This window comes from Pavona decussata, unplaced genomic scaffold (genome assembly GCF_977016875.1).
Source record: "Pavona decussata unplaced genomic scaffold, jaPavDecu1.1 SCAFFOLD_124, whole genome shotgun sequence".
Classification (NCBI taxonomy): Eukaryota; Metazoa; Cnidaria; class Anthozoa; order Scleractinia; family Agariciidae; genus Pavona; species Pavona decussata.
The window spans coordinates 1312738-1330000 of NW_028145538.1; the positions used below are offsets into that span (position 1 = coordinate 1312738).

Here is a 17263-nt window from a genome sequence, read left to right on the forward strand (position 1 = left end):
TGGGTTTGTAGCCGAGTTACGCTTTTAGAAAACTATTTTGTCAAATTTCAGGAAATTCTAACGAGCGGTTCCTTAGAAAACAGTTCATTTCCATTAAAACAACCAGTCACAATTTTTTGCTCAAATGCGCATGCGTGGCTTTTAATTAGGTTTCTCGGCAAAGATGAAAAGCGTACAAAAAGGCTTAGCTCATTGTGAACTCACTTTCTTCGTTCGGCGATAAATGAAGAAGGATTTACAAACGAGAAACTGTGTTATTTGAAAAGTAAACTTACCTTTGTGATCCATTTGGTATAAAATCAAGGGATCGATAGTATTTGCTTACCACAACCCTAGTGCGCGCTTAATAGCATCACTAACAGAATCTGTAAAGCGCACGCAAACTGTGTTCGGCCACCTTAAAAAGGTTATTTTCTTATATATATGGACTGTTGTAGGTATATGCTATAATGAAGTATTACTGCATGATGTTGACCAGTGCAATTTTAATGATTTGATCATTTTAAAACTGAACCTAAGAAAAGAAGATATAAAGAAATGACTGAACAAACGAATAATATTTTTTTTATGTTTTATGGTGGCTAATGGGTGCGAGTCCGATCATCATTTCCCCCTTACGGTCAAGGAAATCAGTAAGTCAATTGGTGCCAGTCTGGAGTGTTCATCAATACTGCATGAACTGATTTTTTTTGCCACTCATTTCCCATCAAAAAATGCTTTTGATATCACTTTTGATATTAACATCTGGAACTCCAAGAGCTCAGGCAGGTATTTGCTGTCCAGAACATTTTTAAAAGCTGAACGTTTTTGTTGTGGCTTTCAGTTCACAATAAAGCAGCATTTTCGGTCCCCAAAGATAAACAAACAGCTGGAAAGACATATACTGTAAAATATGCTTGAATTAGTGCCCCCTTCAAATAAGCACTCCCCTTCGAATTAGCAACCCCCGCCCCTCCCCAAGGGAAAAAAGACAAAGAATATAAGGCTGCAGTACAGACTTCTTTAATGAATAAACCAAACAGTTAATGTTAATAGACCATTGAAGTCTTGCAGGCCTTCTTCTCATTTCTTTGAAAATTTCCCTCAAAGTGCATGTGAGTGCAGGGATCCTTCATGGATTTGTGTTTCTCCTTACAGGTACATTTCAGTTTTCTTACTTTTTGTTACAGTCCATGTTTACTTGAAATTGAAATAAACGCAAAATTAATCTGACGCCGAAATTTGAAAAACAAAATAAGCGCCTTCCTCTCGACCCAGAAAATTAAATAAGCACCCTAGGGGCTAATTCAAGCATTTATGGCATATCCTGCCAGCTTTAATTCATGGCTGAACTGTGTAATTTCCTTCTAATAAATTAATTATTCATCTGATATAATTTTATATTATAAACAAGCACCAGAAAACACACTTGTTACAAATACACATAGTCACATGATCATTATATTTATTTAGCACAGTGAACCCGCCATAATAACTCTTTGCACAGTACAAAAAAATATATTTCAAAAAGCCCATTCCCGCTCCCAATTTTGAAATAGCTATATTTTAATTTATTGTGGCTACAAACTAACCTTATATCACTTCTTAGTAGACAACATGCAAGTCTTTTAACAAAACAGCCCTTGCCCTGAATAAATCTTTGTTATGTTTCACTATAGCTATATTTTTTAAACCCTAATTTCCATTTCAAAAGCTCAAATTCTAACTAAATAGCAATTTTAATTTGCACCAACTTTTTTTAATTTTTTAACCTCTGTGCAATGAGTGCCCGTTCTCTAATAAGCACCGCTTGGTCAGGTGTAGTTTTATTTAGTTCGGGGTCAAGGTTTCGGGAACTGAGCCGCACACCCCCCCTTCCCCACTCCCCCCCCCCCCCCCCCCCGAAACAATTCTGAGGAGGTATGATACCTATTATATTTGACTGTGAGTGAACATTGCCAAAGAAAACTTGAGCACATGCAGGTTGGCAACGGGCTTGCCTCCAGGCATTGTAACATTTTGGCAGTCAGAAAAAAACAACAACAACAAGAGCAGGGCATGATGGAAAGACAAATGAACTATGGCAAGGCTGTTTGTTCAAACACTACCGGTTAATAATGCGCGAATTCAACATCGGACATGAAATCTACCACCAATGTATAACGTACAAGACCTCATTTGAATGTCTCTGTGGGCCACAATGTAACTGATTGTAACTTTGTCATTCCAAATATAAACAAAAATGTTAATGCTAATGAGAAGTAAATTGAGCTTAATTTTTTCAATACTCTTTTTTTTAATACATTTATTTATGGTAAGCTTGTTTTTACATTTTTTCCACCTATGTCAACAGTGTTTCACTTAAAAATTCACAGAGAACTTAATAACGGCACTGCTAACTCCCCAGTACACCTTACCCCTTTCCAAACTCTGAATCAGTGTAAACTCGTTTGTCTCTGCTATCTTAGTTTTCAAGTGAAAACTTTCAGAATGAGTTGGTAACTTTGGGTGAACTTGATTACAAGCACAAGGAAAAATTTTCATCTAGAAAAACACACTTTTAGATCAAATTAAAACGAGTTCCCAGACTGGGTGTGTGAACTTTTTGCAACCCACTAGGTTTTTGTTAACAAGACTCTGCATTTGTTTCTTGTTTATTTTCTACATTACTATGATGTACTTGAAAACGTGGAATAAAAAAAAATGAAACCTTTAAGCTTAAGTTACATTAAAGGATGGTGCCCGCTTTTGGTACTGCGCATATGTTCTGCACATCTCAAGCTGGTCCAAGAGGGTCTGATTTGATACTGATGGTGCCTACTAATTCAAGGGTATTTTTGAGCAGTTTATAAATATGTGGGGAAAAAAGATCTTAGCAAGTGTTACTGAAATTGGAAAAGAAAATTGGGGGTAACCTCGCATTTTTCAGAGATAATTAAGTTTTTTTTTTAAGTGTATAATAAATTTACTGTAAATAACACAGGCCAATGTTACAAAGTAGTTACACAAGGACAAAGGAAAAGAAAAGAAGCAGATATACAAATGCAATTATCCCTAAGTTAAAAACTTGGAGAAAAATTCCATACATCGGTATGTATTTTAGCCCTTTTTACAAATATTGTTGATTAATTATCCTTGAAAAATGCATGGTTACCCCCAATTTTCTTTTCAGATTTCAAACACTTGCGAAGATTTTTTCCCCACATATTCATAAACTGCACAAAAAATACCTTTTGTGGACTGAGAATCTGTGACAGATTTTTAGATGAGAGGAAAATAAAAAAATATGTAATTTATTAAGTTAAAAGTGGCTGGTACCAGTTTCCATTACTTTCCAGGTCTTAGACTTTGACGGATCGACACCACCGCTCTTTATCAGTTGATACAACAATAATGATATTAAAAAAGTGCATTATTAATACATTGGTGAACAAGTCATGGTCACTTTCTCCACATAATGCATTACCATAGCAACAGTATACATAAGATGGCTCTGAGCCCCTTTAGAAGAATTGTTTATAAACTTTGCAAAACATTGTCTCCAAACATCTAAAAAAATTAGGGTCACTTTGTTCATTTTTTAGTTATAACCACTTAAAGGTAAAATTACGGGTGTTTTAACAGATCATGCTGTTGCTATGGTAACCTATAGAGTGTTTTCATTCACGTGACTACCGGCCATATTGGTTTACTGCAACAAAAGAAAGTATTTACATAAAAATAGAGTTCAATTCCCAGAGGTTTAGTTTGGGACACCAACATGGCCGCCATTTCTTTGTTTTGGGACACCAACATGGCCGCCGTAACGTCATGTGAAAACACTCTATAAGTTCACGAAAAGTTTAGGCGCGTTTTTGATACCGTTATTGTTGTATCAAGAATGGTTCTATTAATCTGTAAAAGTATAAGAACTGCAAAGTGATGGAAACCAGTGCCAGCTGCCGTAAGCCTTAACTGAGGCGAAATCTTTTGGGAATGCCGAAAAACTGAGATATTTTTCTTTTACTGCTTTCAAAGCTCAATACCGAAAGACTATTAAAGTGTAAATTAGACACATTTCACCTTAGCACTAAATTTCGTTACACACTTTGAATTCAATACTTTAAAGCTTACCCGTTGTCTGGACTTGCAAGTTTAAAAGACGTAATCTTGAGTCCTTTTCTTCGAACTTTTCCCCTTTTGCGACTGCTGCTGTGAAACCCGCGTCACGCTGACCACGTGGTTTCATTTAGTTCCCAATCACCTCGGCCATCTTTGGCTTACCAATGACACCACTGAAAAACTTTTTTTCTTGCAATTATTTTTATTGATTTTCTCGATTCATATCGATTTTTTTAATGAATGCTTAATTAAATGCCATCCGCCCCCTCCCCCAAAACTTAGCTGATTTACTTGGTACGAATATTCCTCTCCAATAACCTAATTGGGAAGGAGACGGCTGACAACTTTGTGTGTTTATTGGGGACACTGTAAATAACTGTAAGTAACTGAAAGAAATGATGTGGACTAAACATTAATGTGTAATAAACCGCACCTTGACTTCAGTAAAGTCATATAATCAGAATATTCATACATAACAAAGATTTTATGCTGGATGCCATTGCTCGACTTCAGAGAAGAAACTTAAATTCAGTTAAATTTAGTATCAAACACTTTTCATTGACGCACTCAAAAATTTTTATCTCTTGGTACAGGACAGGAAAATGCAATTCCAGCTTTAAGTGTCGGGAATTCTTAGTAACTGTTTGTAACTTGGCGTATGCCCGTTTACGGATTTTGAACTGAGTCATTGAGATGTAGATGGATGCTTGTCTGCGGACACCGCCCGTCATTTCCCACAGTAAACCCTCCTTCCACCAGGGGCACCCAACAGTTTATTTCGGGATATATCTGTGTACGGAAGTCCTTCATCAACTCAGAAATTCGGATTTACTCGTTAATGAAGTCTACAGTTTTCTTCGGCAAATTGTTAGCAGGAGATTTCGTGACACTGGAAAACTAGTTCCTTTCGTTTTCGAAGATGGTAAATATAGTATTTTCGAACAACAAACAACAGCTGGCAAATTGGGGGTTAAAATTCTGTTTTCTTTCCGTTTCCTAGGCCAAGGCATCCGTCGGAACAGATGAATCTGTGTTATCATACACAAATATGACTTTAAAAAGCCCGATTAAGCTAATCCTGGATTAACGCGAACTTTCACTCGAGTTTAATTGCTAATCAATAAAGATTCTTCCAAACGAATTTTGGCCCTTAGTTTTTTCTTCGACTTTTCTTTACCTTTAGTTCGAAATTAATCTTTTAAATCATTTTTAACGAGTGAGATGAAAACCTCGATTAAATTTTAATCGTGGATTAGCGTTTATCGGCTTTCGAAAAACCAAGCCCAGAAGACAAAATTTTAAGTTTCTACTTCAATGTTCTCACTGGATGCCCCCGTTCCATCCCGAAATATTTCATTTATGTCTGCCGTTTCACTGGTGTAACTAAAACTTGAAATATGTAAGGTACAAGGCACTTGGGTAATATGATCTTTTGTGTTACAAACTGGATTACTGGACAATGCAAGTTCTACAGTTTTGATTGGCTTAGCGGTCATGTGATATCAGCCGTTATACCACGCTCGAGAAATAGCGCCATTGAAGTCTTCTAGTCTTTTTTGCAAAATGACATCGACAAGATCAGCAATATTTAGTTTCTTGGCTGTTTTCTAAAAAAAATAGCAATTCACTCCTGCTTGTTGGAAATTAGATAACTAACGGTCCCTTATTTTTCTTGGGGGAACCATGCGAGCTCACGCGAAAATCGCCTCTCGCAAGGACACGCGACGCGCGGGTGCGCTTTCGTGCCCCGCTCGCTTTACTGTCCTTAGAGAATAAGGGACTACTCGTGGTCTAGTTGGAAATGAGATGATTACAACAAACTTGATGTTACGCGCCTCGTTGGCTATTAAACGTAAGCTCAAAGCGCCCTTAGCTTGATAAAAGCTTATATTCCCCAGTTTCAGTTGAGGCATATTATATTGCGTTAGGTGATGCATTACCAATCGCTAGCCTGCCAGCAGACGTCTTCTATTCTTTATGTTGCACTTGGAATTTTTCCTGAGGGGAGGGGGCGGCTGTACACAGGCTACCAATCGCTGGCTAGAGAAAACTTTTGTTGGAATTCAAAACATTTTAGCTTTTGAACAAAGAAATCATTTAAGCTTTAGCAAGGGATTCATAACGTGCTTGAAAAAACTGACTTCTCAACCTTTGAGGCTAGAGGACTCCGGCCTTTTATCGCCAGTTTCTTAAGTATATAAAATAAGTAGAATAGCCCCCTCTCCCTCCCCCCCCCCCCCCCCCTCCTCCTGGACGAAATGTTGGTTCATCTTCTTTCGTTAGGTTGCCATTGCAATTTTCCAGGGTGGGGAGAGACAACGCAAATCAAATTTTCTTGTTGAAGGAATAAGATTTTAAAAGCTGTTCTATTTCGCCCCTTTCCGACTGTAGATTCGCCTGCAGTGTAGTGATTGTCACTTCTGTCTTAAATGCAGGAGACTGAGGTTCCAGTCTTCGCCGGGTAAACATATTTTCACATAGTACGTTCTATCTTGCTTTTACCCGAGATCATTGTTTCTTTCATGTAACAGATTATTACAGTGATCCTATTTAAATAATCGAGTGTTTTTGTCGAGGGACTATCGGATGATAGTTGCCCTGCGGAAATTTGATGTTCATAAAACAAATACCGTAGGCTTGTGAACATTAAATTTCCAAGGGGCAGCTATTAGCTATAGCGATAGTCCCAAGACAGAAGCATTCTATTGTTTTTATCGTTCATCACTCAATTTTCTTCCGCACAAAAGTCATTGAGACTGGTATTTCGAATTTGCAGCTCATCAATTTGAAACTTCAAGGAGAAAAGTTAAAATGATCGGAACAAAACGAACGAAAGATGTACAGGATAAAATGCCGTGAAAACAGCCTGTTTGTTAGTGAATTGGAAGAATAAATGGGACTGTGTTTGCGCACACAAGTCAGTATTCATCCGGGCATTTTCGCCAGACGGACACTATGCGCTGACAGTGTCTCCGCGGATGAACACTATCACGTCACGTGATCAATTTAAACAAATCCAACTGGGAGAAAATTTAGTGCTATAAGTGAAAATACGGCTGACTCACTTTGAACGAATATTCCAAGCTGTCTGCCTCATGTTGGACTGTTGTAATATCAACTGGTAAAGAATGGAAGAAATGGCAGTTGTAACTGAAAAGAATAAACCAATTTCGATATAATAAAATGCGCACCTGGCTGCGAGGCTTAGCGGAATAAAACAACAGAAATAACATTGAGGCTTAAAGATGAATAATTTATTTTGTTATATTCACCTAAGCCTCGTAAAGGAGCTAGAATTTTAATATTTTGAAATTAGTCTATTACAACGTAATTAAAACTGTGAGAAGGAGTTGTCATATTTTTTTTATTCAAGACACTGGGTTTCTTTTTTCTTTGTTCTTTTACTTTTTATAAATTATTTTCCACTGAGGATTGCTAGTTTATTTGATCTGTGTAAACAAAAAATTTGAAAAATTTGAAAAAGTCTCAGATACTTCACATTTGACTCTTACCAAAATCGTGGAAACAGTACCATCCTTATGTAAAATTATAATTAAAATAAACTGTATAGTACATGGGCGGCTCCAGGAGGTTCGATTAGAAGGGTCCAAATACGACCTATTTTACAGTAACCACTAAGAAAAATGTCTGTTACGGTTAATAGTAGTAATAGTACTTAACATTATCAACATGTCATTTTTTTGCCTACTAGAATAAAATTATTTCGAGGAATTATGCCTCTGAAACATTGTTTGCTTGCATCTACTGCACTGTACAGATTTAACACTATAATTAAACTAAAAGCATCATTTCAGACCGATCGAGTCTTGTCTTTTGCTTTCCTTACATTCATCTAACTTGCGGTTCCAGCAACAAGGAATTATCGCATTTCTTCGTCAAATGTAAAATCTTCGATAACATTCCTGGATCAATTAGATCTAGAATGCAGACTTTTTGAAAGGGAGTCTGGACCTTTGAAAAGCGTTTACTTATTTAACAATCAGAAACATGCAAAGCTTAAAATCAAAAAGCTATTTACATTCTTTTTAACGGGTTCGTAGTAGTCGTTGCCTTGTCATGATGATCCTCAGTCATTTAAGCCATCATAAATGATCTTCTGGTCTTTTCTTCATTTATTAGAGCTCCTCATTCAGAAGCTACAAAGCAAAAACAACAACAAGATACATTTAAGTAACAACTAGAAACTTCTGAAATAAACACGCATAATAATGTTGTAGTGACGGAGTCTTTTCTCTTTCTCGTCCCTCTATGCCGTTTTCATTCCATAGAGGATTTAGATATTCGCTAGAACAAATTTAAAAACTGCGTGTTCAAATTTTCAGATCGAGACTAAATCGCCTTCAGATCAAGTCACTCAACTACCATGTGATTCTATAACTGGCTGCAAAACCGCTAAACGCCAGGAAATATCATATTGGTCATCAGTAAGGCCGTATAAAAGGCTAATTATTTTGGAGTGAAAGTTTACTGGCTTCGCATCAAACATTTTCCAACTGGAAAACAATCTTGAATGATAAAAATAAAACAACCAAACAAACAAAAAAAGAACAAAGAAGAAAAACACCAACATTCGGAAAACGCACTTGGTTGTTAGGAAAAGCGTGATTTTCTTTTCTTTAAATATCGGAAAAAAATCGGACTTCAAAATTTTGATTAAATCAGCACTAACATAAAGCGAATGAAGAAATGATAGTGACTTTTCTAGTTACAACAGTTTAGCATTTCAATATCAGCTTACTTACATTCCAGGTCAACTGGATGGTCAACTATTCCTTTTCACCAAACTCGATTGTGACGTCATCACCAATGAGTACAAACGGTGCCCAATGCTTCATTACACTGCACCTCTCAGATACTCTCATACAGTTTATGGTTTGGTTCAGAGCTGTACTGGCACTCTTTCCTTGCTCTAAGTGCTGGTAGAAACTTCTCATGAACTCCAGAGTGGCCTCGTCATCAATCGCCCACAGTGACACCAGAACAGAACGAGCACCGGCACCCAAAAATGCCCGTGCGATGCCAACCACACCCTCAGCCGTAATCGCCCCACGGGCACTATGGCAACAACTCAATACAACAAGTCTTGCTCGCATCTGAACATTCAGCACATCTCTCATTGTTAAAACGAAGTCTTCCTCCACAGGAACCCGTGATACTGGTATAGGGTTTGGTGCTAAGGCAATTTCTCCTGTTTCCATCCTCCCATGTGCTGCAATGTGCACCAAACCAATCGAAGAGAGTCGTTTCAACACTTCATTCTTCGTTGCCTGTCTTCCAATGAGAGGTGCAGTGTGAAGTATTCGCCCATTCATCTGTACTTCTTCTTGTGCGAATGGCAGCTGCTGTAATTTATCCCCCTCGAAAGTAACATCTTGCACCCAAGGATCACCCACGAGAAGCGCTCCAGTCTTAACATGGTACTCTGCTGGACAATCGGCGATCAACTTCAAACTCTTCAGCGATGGAGTCACGCGCACTCTGAAAGATTCACACAGGAACTTTGAATCTGAGTCCATGAATGCAGGGAAAGGAGCCAAACACAAAGGACCCTCGGGGACGAATATAACTTCATTGTCAACTAACAAATCTTGGATAGGACTAATGATGGTTTCATATAATAAACTTAGAGCACTTTTCTGGAGATGCGAGGATTTATTTCGTTTATTCTCAGGAGGGGATCTCTCATCTGTAAGGTTTCCTTCTCCCGCAGTTTCCAATGAACGATCCTCACATTTGATAACAGCTCTTACATCAATTTCCTGCCTTGCGGTCGACATCAAAGAGGTCAAGAAAGTCTCGACATCAACTTGGCCATCGGGGATCTGTTTTCGTCTTAAATGAACATCCTTTCCTTTCTGGCAAACCCACAAAATTACTTCTTGGTTCTCTAGTGCTATGAAAACTGTACTGCAAGGAAGAAAACTTGAAATCTCAGCTATAGTTTCTTTTTCTGTGCCAGAATCTACTGGGGTGTTTTGGGATGCATACTTGAACTCTAAGAGATCTTTCAAAGCCTGCGCACGTCCCTGTTCAGCAGACAAAAGAGCCTCCATAATCTTGCCTTGCATTAACAATGAACGCCATAAACTAACGTATACATACTGGTGAAGATTACGCAAGCTCATCTTCCAGTCATCCTTAAACACTAGATGACGTCTTACATCATTGAGCGTTGTTACACTATATTGAAAACAATCTGTAGCTTTGGATAAAGCGCCAGTTGATTGAAAGACCTTACCAAGGTGATAACATGATTGGCCAATTCCAAGTATGTCCATCACTTGTTTTTGTATTTCTATGGCACGGTCAAGGTAGTTTATGGCTCTTTTGAAATCGCCAAGAGTGTGATAAGCGATGCCTAGATTACTATATGCGTCTCCTTCCAACGAAATTTCTCCAAGTTCTTTTACGATTTCTAGTTCACATTCAAAGTACTCTATTGCTCTTTCCCAATCTCCAAGATCACCATAAAAAACGCCCAAATTAGCATACGCTTTTCCTTCACCTGAAATGTCTCCAACGTCTTTTGCGATTTTTAGGTGACGTTCAAAGTAGTCTATGGCTGTTTTGAAATCTCCAAGACTGTGATAAGCGCTGCCTAGACTACAATACGCCTTTCCCTCACCTGAAATGTCTCCATGGTCTTTTTGTGATTTTTAGGTGACGTTCATGGTAGTCTATGGCTGTTTTGACATCTCCAAGACAGTGATGAGCGCAGCCTAGATTACTATACACCCTTCCCTCAATTAAAATGTCTCCAACGTCTTTTGTTATTTTTAGGTGACGTTCAAGGTAGTCTATGGCTGTTTTGAAATCTCCAAGTTTGCAATAAGCGCAGCCTAGATTACCATACGCCTTTCCCTCACCTGAAATGTCTCCAACGTCTTTTGCGATTTTTAGGTGACGTTCATGGTAGTCTATGGCTGTCTTTAAATCTCCAAGACTGTGATAAGCGCAGCCTAGATGACCATACGCGTTTCCTTCACCTGAAATGTCCCCAACGTCTTTTGCGATTTTTAGGTGACGTTCGTGGTAGTCTATGGCTGTTTTGAAATCTCCAAGACTGCGATAAGCGCAGCCTAGATCACAACACGCCTTTCCTTCACCTGAAATGTCTTCAACGTCTTTTGCGATTTTTAGCTGACGTTCAAAGTAGTCTATGGCTGTTTTGAAATCTCCGAGACTGTGATAAGTGCCAATTTTGACCGCAAAGGTTCCATTGTCCTGTCAAACATCAAAACCCAATCATGGACGCTGTTACATGCATGAAAACTTGTTTGCTGATCTTTTGTTTTTAACTAAGCTGTCAAGTATTATACTACGTAATGCAAATTAACCCTACTTGATTTTTAACAGCAAAGAAACGAGAGCACATTTACAGTTAATCTTAATCATCATCTTAATCAACACCTTCACTCGCCTCCGGCAACATGACACAATTAAATAGCATACATGTACAGCTGCATGTCGAACAATCGTTCCTCGCCTTTCTTAATCAAATATTATAATAGACTTTAAATCAAAACAAGCGACATATAGAAAATGATAGTAAAGAAGATAGACACAATAAAGCTTTAAAATTTAAAAAAAGGAGCAATGTTAAGAAGATCTGTTTAGAAGAGTGGAGTTGTGTCGAAGACAAGAAGGCAAACAATTTAGCCTGCGAGTTGGCATGGCAAGTTTGCCCTGTTTTCGTTCTTCTTTTTATCATCCACTAGTTTATCTCCTACTACATTTTCAGCGTCTTCTTATAGCCATCATTGTAGGGCCCAGCTTGATGTCATTCAATTCAGTTTTATCTAGCACTTCGGGCCTTCTTTTTTTCATATATAATGTTTGGTTTTATCAACAGGGTTGATAAAAAAAGAGATTCAAGTGCTGAGCACCTAACTCGAATCACTTTACGCTTTAAATCCTAAAAACAAAATTGTGTAAGTCACTGCAGTAGAAACTCTTAACTGACCGTGGCGAAACGGAAAGCCATCTTGTTTCTCTTCAGCTGCTCGGAGGTGAATAGCACTTGGCTAATCACCTCAGAACTAGCCAATCACCGCGCACGAAAAGCATTCTTCACTCGTGTGGTATATACTAAATCTGGATACTTTAACTGGGTGTTCAAAGAATGTCAAATCAAATTAATACAGCGCAACATTTTATTCAACATGCCTATCTGAAATTGGGATGCCATGACAACATCACTTGTCAAACGAAAACAATTTACGAGACCCAAGTTAAAAACAAAATAGACGGTAAAAGTCTTGTCCCCTTTTCCACCCCCGCACGGTAAGAGATGCTAAAGATAATAAAAAAACGTTAAAATGGTTGTCATCTACCCTCCCCTCTCTGTATTATACGCCCCAGGGTTAATCTCGAAAATGTTTGCTTGTCGTAATACCTAGAGGTAACGTGAGTAAGGGCTGTGTTTACAGGAGGTATGGTGACCCCAAGTCAAGGGTTTCCCCAGCAGCCAAGACAAAGTTTTCCGGATTTCCAAGTAAATTATTCAGGTGCGGTTACCCTAGTAACCGAGACCATTCAAGCGCCACACTTCAGTTAATCCGATAAACAGAACACGCGAGGAAAAATTGTTTTATAACGGCCTCAGACGTTTTTTAACCTTTACCTGCCGGCATATGTCTGCTGGTGGAATCACAAGAGCAAAGCAAATGGCCAGGTACCAGGGCAACTTCCGGATGACAAAATATTACGATTTGTTAATTTCAATTCACAGGTCCCCGTTTACAAATATCAGCCTGATCATTATCAATAGATTAACAAGCATTGTCGTCAGTGAAACCTGGACACTTGTCATTCATAGGGTTTCCTAGTATGCAAGGTGTAAAGGTTCTTCTCTTAAAGAGAAACAATTAACAAGTTTCAATGGCACAGTTTGCTAATGTTCTGTAAGCGCTGCAAATTAATTTTTTTTAACTTCCTATTGTAATCCAACGACCACAAGCTTTTTTTCTCAACCACTAAACAAAGAAGAGATCTTAAAACTTACTGTTTGAGTTTCAGACGGATCCTTCGCTTCCTTTTTCCCAGCAGCTTGCAGCTTGCCTTGTTCCCGGACACACCGGCGCCTTATTTCCAACAACTTCTGGTTATTCTTGTCAATCTTACATTGGTTAGGATTTTTATAAATACGACAAAAACAAAGGTCATCAAGAATTTCAACATCCTTTTAAGGATGTTATCTCCGGTGTTATCTCCGGTGTAACTCTTAAAAGAGTTACATTGGAGATAACGAGTGGTCATTGAATTACAACAGGAAGTTAAATGGTATGACAAAGGCATTGAAAACCATCCATATGAGACTCAGTGTTCCAAGCTATGTTTCGACCTAAAACTTTTAGCCTTTTTTATTAACAAAACAAGAATTTCAAGAACGTCAAACGGCTAAAATGGTTGAAAAGCAATGTTTTTAAAGACTGCGATGTACGTGAGCGAGAAAGCGGCTAACTTTTCTGAAATTTTAATGTCAGATTATCATTGTCTTAGTAGTCTGTACTTAGATCCCTCTTGGAGTGCCAAGCTTCAAGAAAACGTTTCTTGTAGTAAATAGTCGCGTGTACAAGAAAACGTCAACATAATCCAACTATTTCTCTTAAATGAGTTCATCCTTGCAAATAGGTCAAGTTTCAGTTATTTCAAAGTTGTAAAACTGAGAAATAACTATTTTTCTTTTTATTTGTTAGTGTACAGTGAAGGATACTGCTAATCCCTTATCACACCAAGCGATGGCTTCCTCAAACTGATTCAGTTGAACACAGGCACTTGCTCCTATTGAAAAATAAAATATGATGAGCTCTGGCAAATATGTCTCCTTCGTGATAATACACATATAAAATTCATACATTAAATAACTGGCTGACTCCACAATTCTTTCCAGTCAAGGGAGTTAGCTAATTAGTTGGACGATATCCCAAAATGTCTATGGTTTCGTTAATGCTCATCTAATAAAAAATTCTGTAAAATAATCGATGTAGATTTAAATACTGTACGCATCTTTTACGTCTGAAAGCCCAACGCTATAATTATTTAACTCTTCAGGATTAGAAAACAAGTCCCAAGATTTAGAGTTAGAATAAGTAAAAGACTTGTTTAAAAAATGGAAGGTATGTCAATTTAACCATGACTCTCTAGTAATAATATTTTGACGGATGGCAATAAGGATATCAAACAAATGCCTTAACATTGAAGAACAACATATGGTAATTTTCTCGACGTAATAGGTTACCATAGCAACATTCCAAAATTTAAGGTGACTCTGAACTTTTATCGTATAATTTTCTTACACTTTGGAAAAAGTTGCATTTAAACATGCTTACTACAGTTCCATAATAAAAAATGGGGGTCACCGATCTTGTTTTTCAGTAATAACCACTTAACGGTAAAATTAAAGGGTGCTTTAATAGGTTAAACTTTTGCTATGGTAACCTATTGTGTTGAAATATTGACCATATGTTGTTCACTAACGTCTAGGCATATTTGGGATACCGTTATTGTTGTATTAGCTGATAAAGAATGGTTATATTCAACCATAAAGTACAAGTGATGGAAATCAGTGCCAGCCACCTTAAATATAAAGCACGCCTTAGCTGCAAGTTTTTTAAGTAAAATTCTCACTGTTCTCTTACCTCTTACAATCGCTTTCACATAAGACGGTTGTAAATAAGTGGCAGCCTTTGCATCACTCAGTGAATCATGGAAGTTACCTGCGTGAAAATCAATGGAAAGTGATCTACTGTGCTAACGAGCGTACGACTAACTTAACCGCTCTTAATTTCTGTGGTAATACATTAATTTGACAATATGATGAAAGCCTCAAAACTTTTTTCTCACCCAGATTGAAATGAGCTGTTGCCCTGTTGTTGTACAGTTTGGCTTTCAGTTCTTGATCCTTGCAATCGACTTGTATTCCTTTTGTGTAAAGAAGTATGGCATTTCTGAAACCTTTCTTCTTGAATTCATCATTGCCGTCATTCTTGAAGAGCTCTGCTATCGCTAAATTAAAGAAAATAAAAGGCTTTCTTATGAATGAATTAGATGAAGCATCATCCCCTTTCTAAACTTGGAACCTGTTATTTCCTGAATGAAGTTTAAAAAATGACTTTATTAAAACCGATGTACGAGTTTTACCAGTAAAGCAGCTTACCCAAGGTTATGATGAACTGTGGCCTAACTACTATAACAGGAAAATCGTCGATAAATGTCTCATAGTACTTCCTTTTTAACGGCTGCGTCGTACCACAGGTCAAAAAAAAAGTGCAAACGTTTTCAGAATTGCCTCAATTTCCCTATTCAGCCTAGGCCTGAAGGTGGGGGTCGCTTCTGCCTCCGCTTTGCACGTTCAAGAGCATTAAGGCTATAATAAGAAAACCTGTAGGATACTTTGAAGGTAAGAAAACTATTTTCTTTGGTGTCCGCAAAATGGGGTGATGACGTGATATAACAGTGGGCCAGTACGTTACGACATTATTTCTTCACAGCCTCCACCTTGGATTTCTCGGTTTCTCCAAAACTTGGAAAACTGTTTCAAATCTATTTCACGATAAACCAAACCGTTGAATATGGAAGTTTAAAAATGTATACAAAAGGAACGTTACAACGATATACTTTTGTGGGTGGGGAGAGACGTCATAAACTGGATTCACTGTCAATAATAGGAGGGAGAGTCACATGTTTTTTAATAAGACGTCAAGCTGACCAGGTGCCAACCTCCATCTTCTCTCTTCCAAACCATAAATATACTGAACACTAGGCCTAAGAACTAGTACGTGTCCGATCTATAACTCCTCAATAAGCCTGTTAAAAGCCCTTAAACCATAAGTGATCATTACTGAAACTCCTTACCTCTTAAGTTGGCTTCATCATTATCCAGTGTTTTTTCAGTAACAGCTGTGACGTCATATTCATTTGCATTGTCCTCTTTGCCTCCATCTTGAAGTTTGTTCTGTTCTGCCACAGACCGGCTCTTTAATTCCAATAACTTCTGATTGTCCTTGTCAATCTTATATAAGTCAAGATTTGTAAGAAGAAAGTTAAAAGTAAGTAATAGTTATCAATGGTTACCAAAACCGTCAAACAAGCATCACAAGGTCAAATGGGTAAGGCGTCTTAATTTCTTGTCAGTTTGCTCTTTCGGATTTTTTATGAGAAACAATATCATTGAAATTGTCATGAAGAATCAAACAAATCATTTGTTCTAATCAGCGTTGATTTTGTGCACAATAGCAGGAATGAACGTTCATTCAAATTTGAATCTAAATAATATTTTTCGTCATAGCTTTTACAATGAAGGATACTGCCAATCCTTTTTCACACCACGTGATGGCTTCTTCAAATTGTCTCAGCTGAACACAAGCACTTGCCCCTAAAAAAAAGAAAATAATGTAAGTTCGAAATGATTTTCTTTTTTGAAAACAGGGTAGATCACTAGAAGACTTTTCTAAGACCACCGACGCAAGAATGCCTTCGGTTAAGCTTAGCTACATTTAAGAAAAAGTATTCAGAAATGTATTTAAAGAAATACTACAATTTTGTATCTGTAAACGTTATTATAAGCAATATGATGCTTTACTTAATCCGCCATAAATACAAAGTAGCTTTTCAACGAAGGTAAATATTTAAACGAAACATTTTTAACTTTGTCACTGTCAACAACCACCACCTCGAAAAATGGGGTTCTATTCTTCAGATATCTTACCTCTCACGATCGCTTTGATATGCAGTGGCTGGAAACCTGTGGCAAGTTTTGCATCTTTAAGTGAATCTTCGTAATTTCCTGTAGAGAGATAGATATAGAAAGATAAATAAACGGAGAGGTAGTGTGTTAAATAATGGGGTTTTAATTTAGAGGCACAGTATCACGCTATTTTTAGTAACACATTGAAATTCGAAAATACGCTATTCGGTTGATAGCAGCCAAGATATAATGACGAAATTCCATTAAAAGACTATCAGAATGCAAAGAAACTATCTACGGCACTTTCCACTATCAACTATTCGCCGGCTGATGACCAAAGTAAAAATGGCTTCGAATTTGAAAACGTCGGGCCGACGTTTTCAAGTTCTGCTGTCGTAACGCAATAAAAATCGCCGGTTGTTCTATATTTTGGTTCAACCTTTCCCCTTAGAATATTTATTAATATTTCTTTAA

At 37.6% G+C, this 17263-nt stretch overlaps 3 protein-coding genes across 3 annotated transcripts in view; all 3 read right to left on the reverse strand.

Annotated features, from left to right (window-relative positions):
* Positions 1-7319: 7319 nt before the first annotated feature.
* The window catches only part of LOC146469385 (uncharacterized), a 136148-nt gene continuing 126204 nt past the window's right edge, over positions 7320-17263 (reverse strand). Inside the window, exon 12 of the transcript XR_014867237.1 lies at positions 7320-7698. The gene's annotated coding sequence lies outside the window, so the exon portion shown is untranslated. The remainder of the gene's footprint in view (positions 7699-17263) is intronic.
* LOC146469386 (tetratricopeptide repeat protein 28-like) lies at positions 7431-10717 on the reverse strand. Its single transcript, XM_085123445.1, has 2 exons — positions 8844-10717; positions 7431-8237 (listed from the first exon to the last, which is right to left on the reverse strand). The coding sequence occupies exon 1, from the start codon at positions 10377-10379 to the stop codon at positions 8868-8870; it is 1512 nt and encodes a 503-aa protein (XP_084979571.1). The 5' UTR covers positions 10380-10717; the 3' UTR covers positions 7431-8237; positions 8844-8867.
* The window catches only part of LOC146469387 (uncharacterized), an 11323-nt gene continuing 4776 nt past the window's right edge, over positions 10717-17263 (reverse strand). Inside the window, exons 4-11 of the mRNA XM_085123443.1 lie at positions 16811-16888; positions 16410-16477; positions 15958-16114; positions 14947-15108; positions 14742-14819; positions 13817-13884; positions 13106-13219; positions 10717-11325 (exon numbers count right to left, since the gene is read on the reverse strand). Of these exons, the coding sequence (XP_084979569.1) occupies positions 10723-11325; positions 13106-13219; positions 13817-13884; positions 14742-14819; positions 14947-15108; positions 15958-16114; positions 16410-16477; positions 16811-16888 (1328 nt within the window). The 3' untranslated portion in view covers positions 10717-10722. The remainder of the gene's footprint in view (positions 11326-13105; positions 13220-13816; positions 13885-14741; positions 14820-14946; positions 15109-15957; positions 16115-16409; positions 16478-16810; positions 16889-17263) is intronic.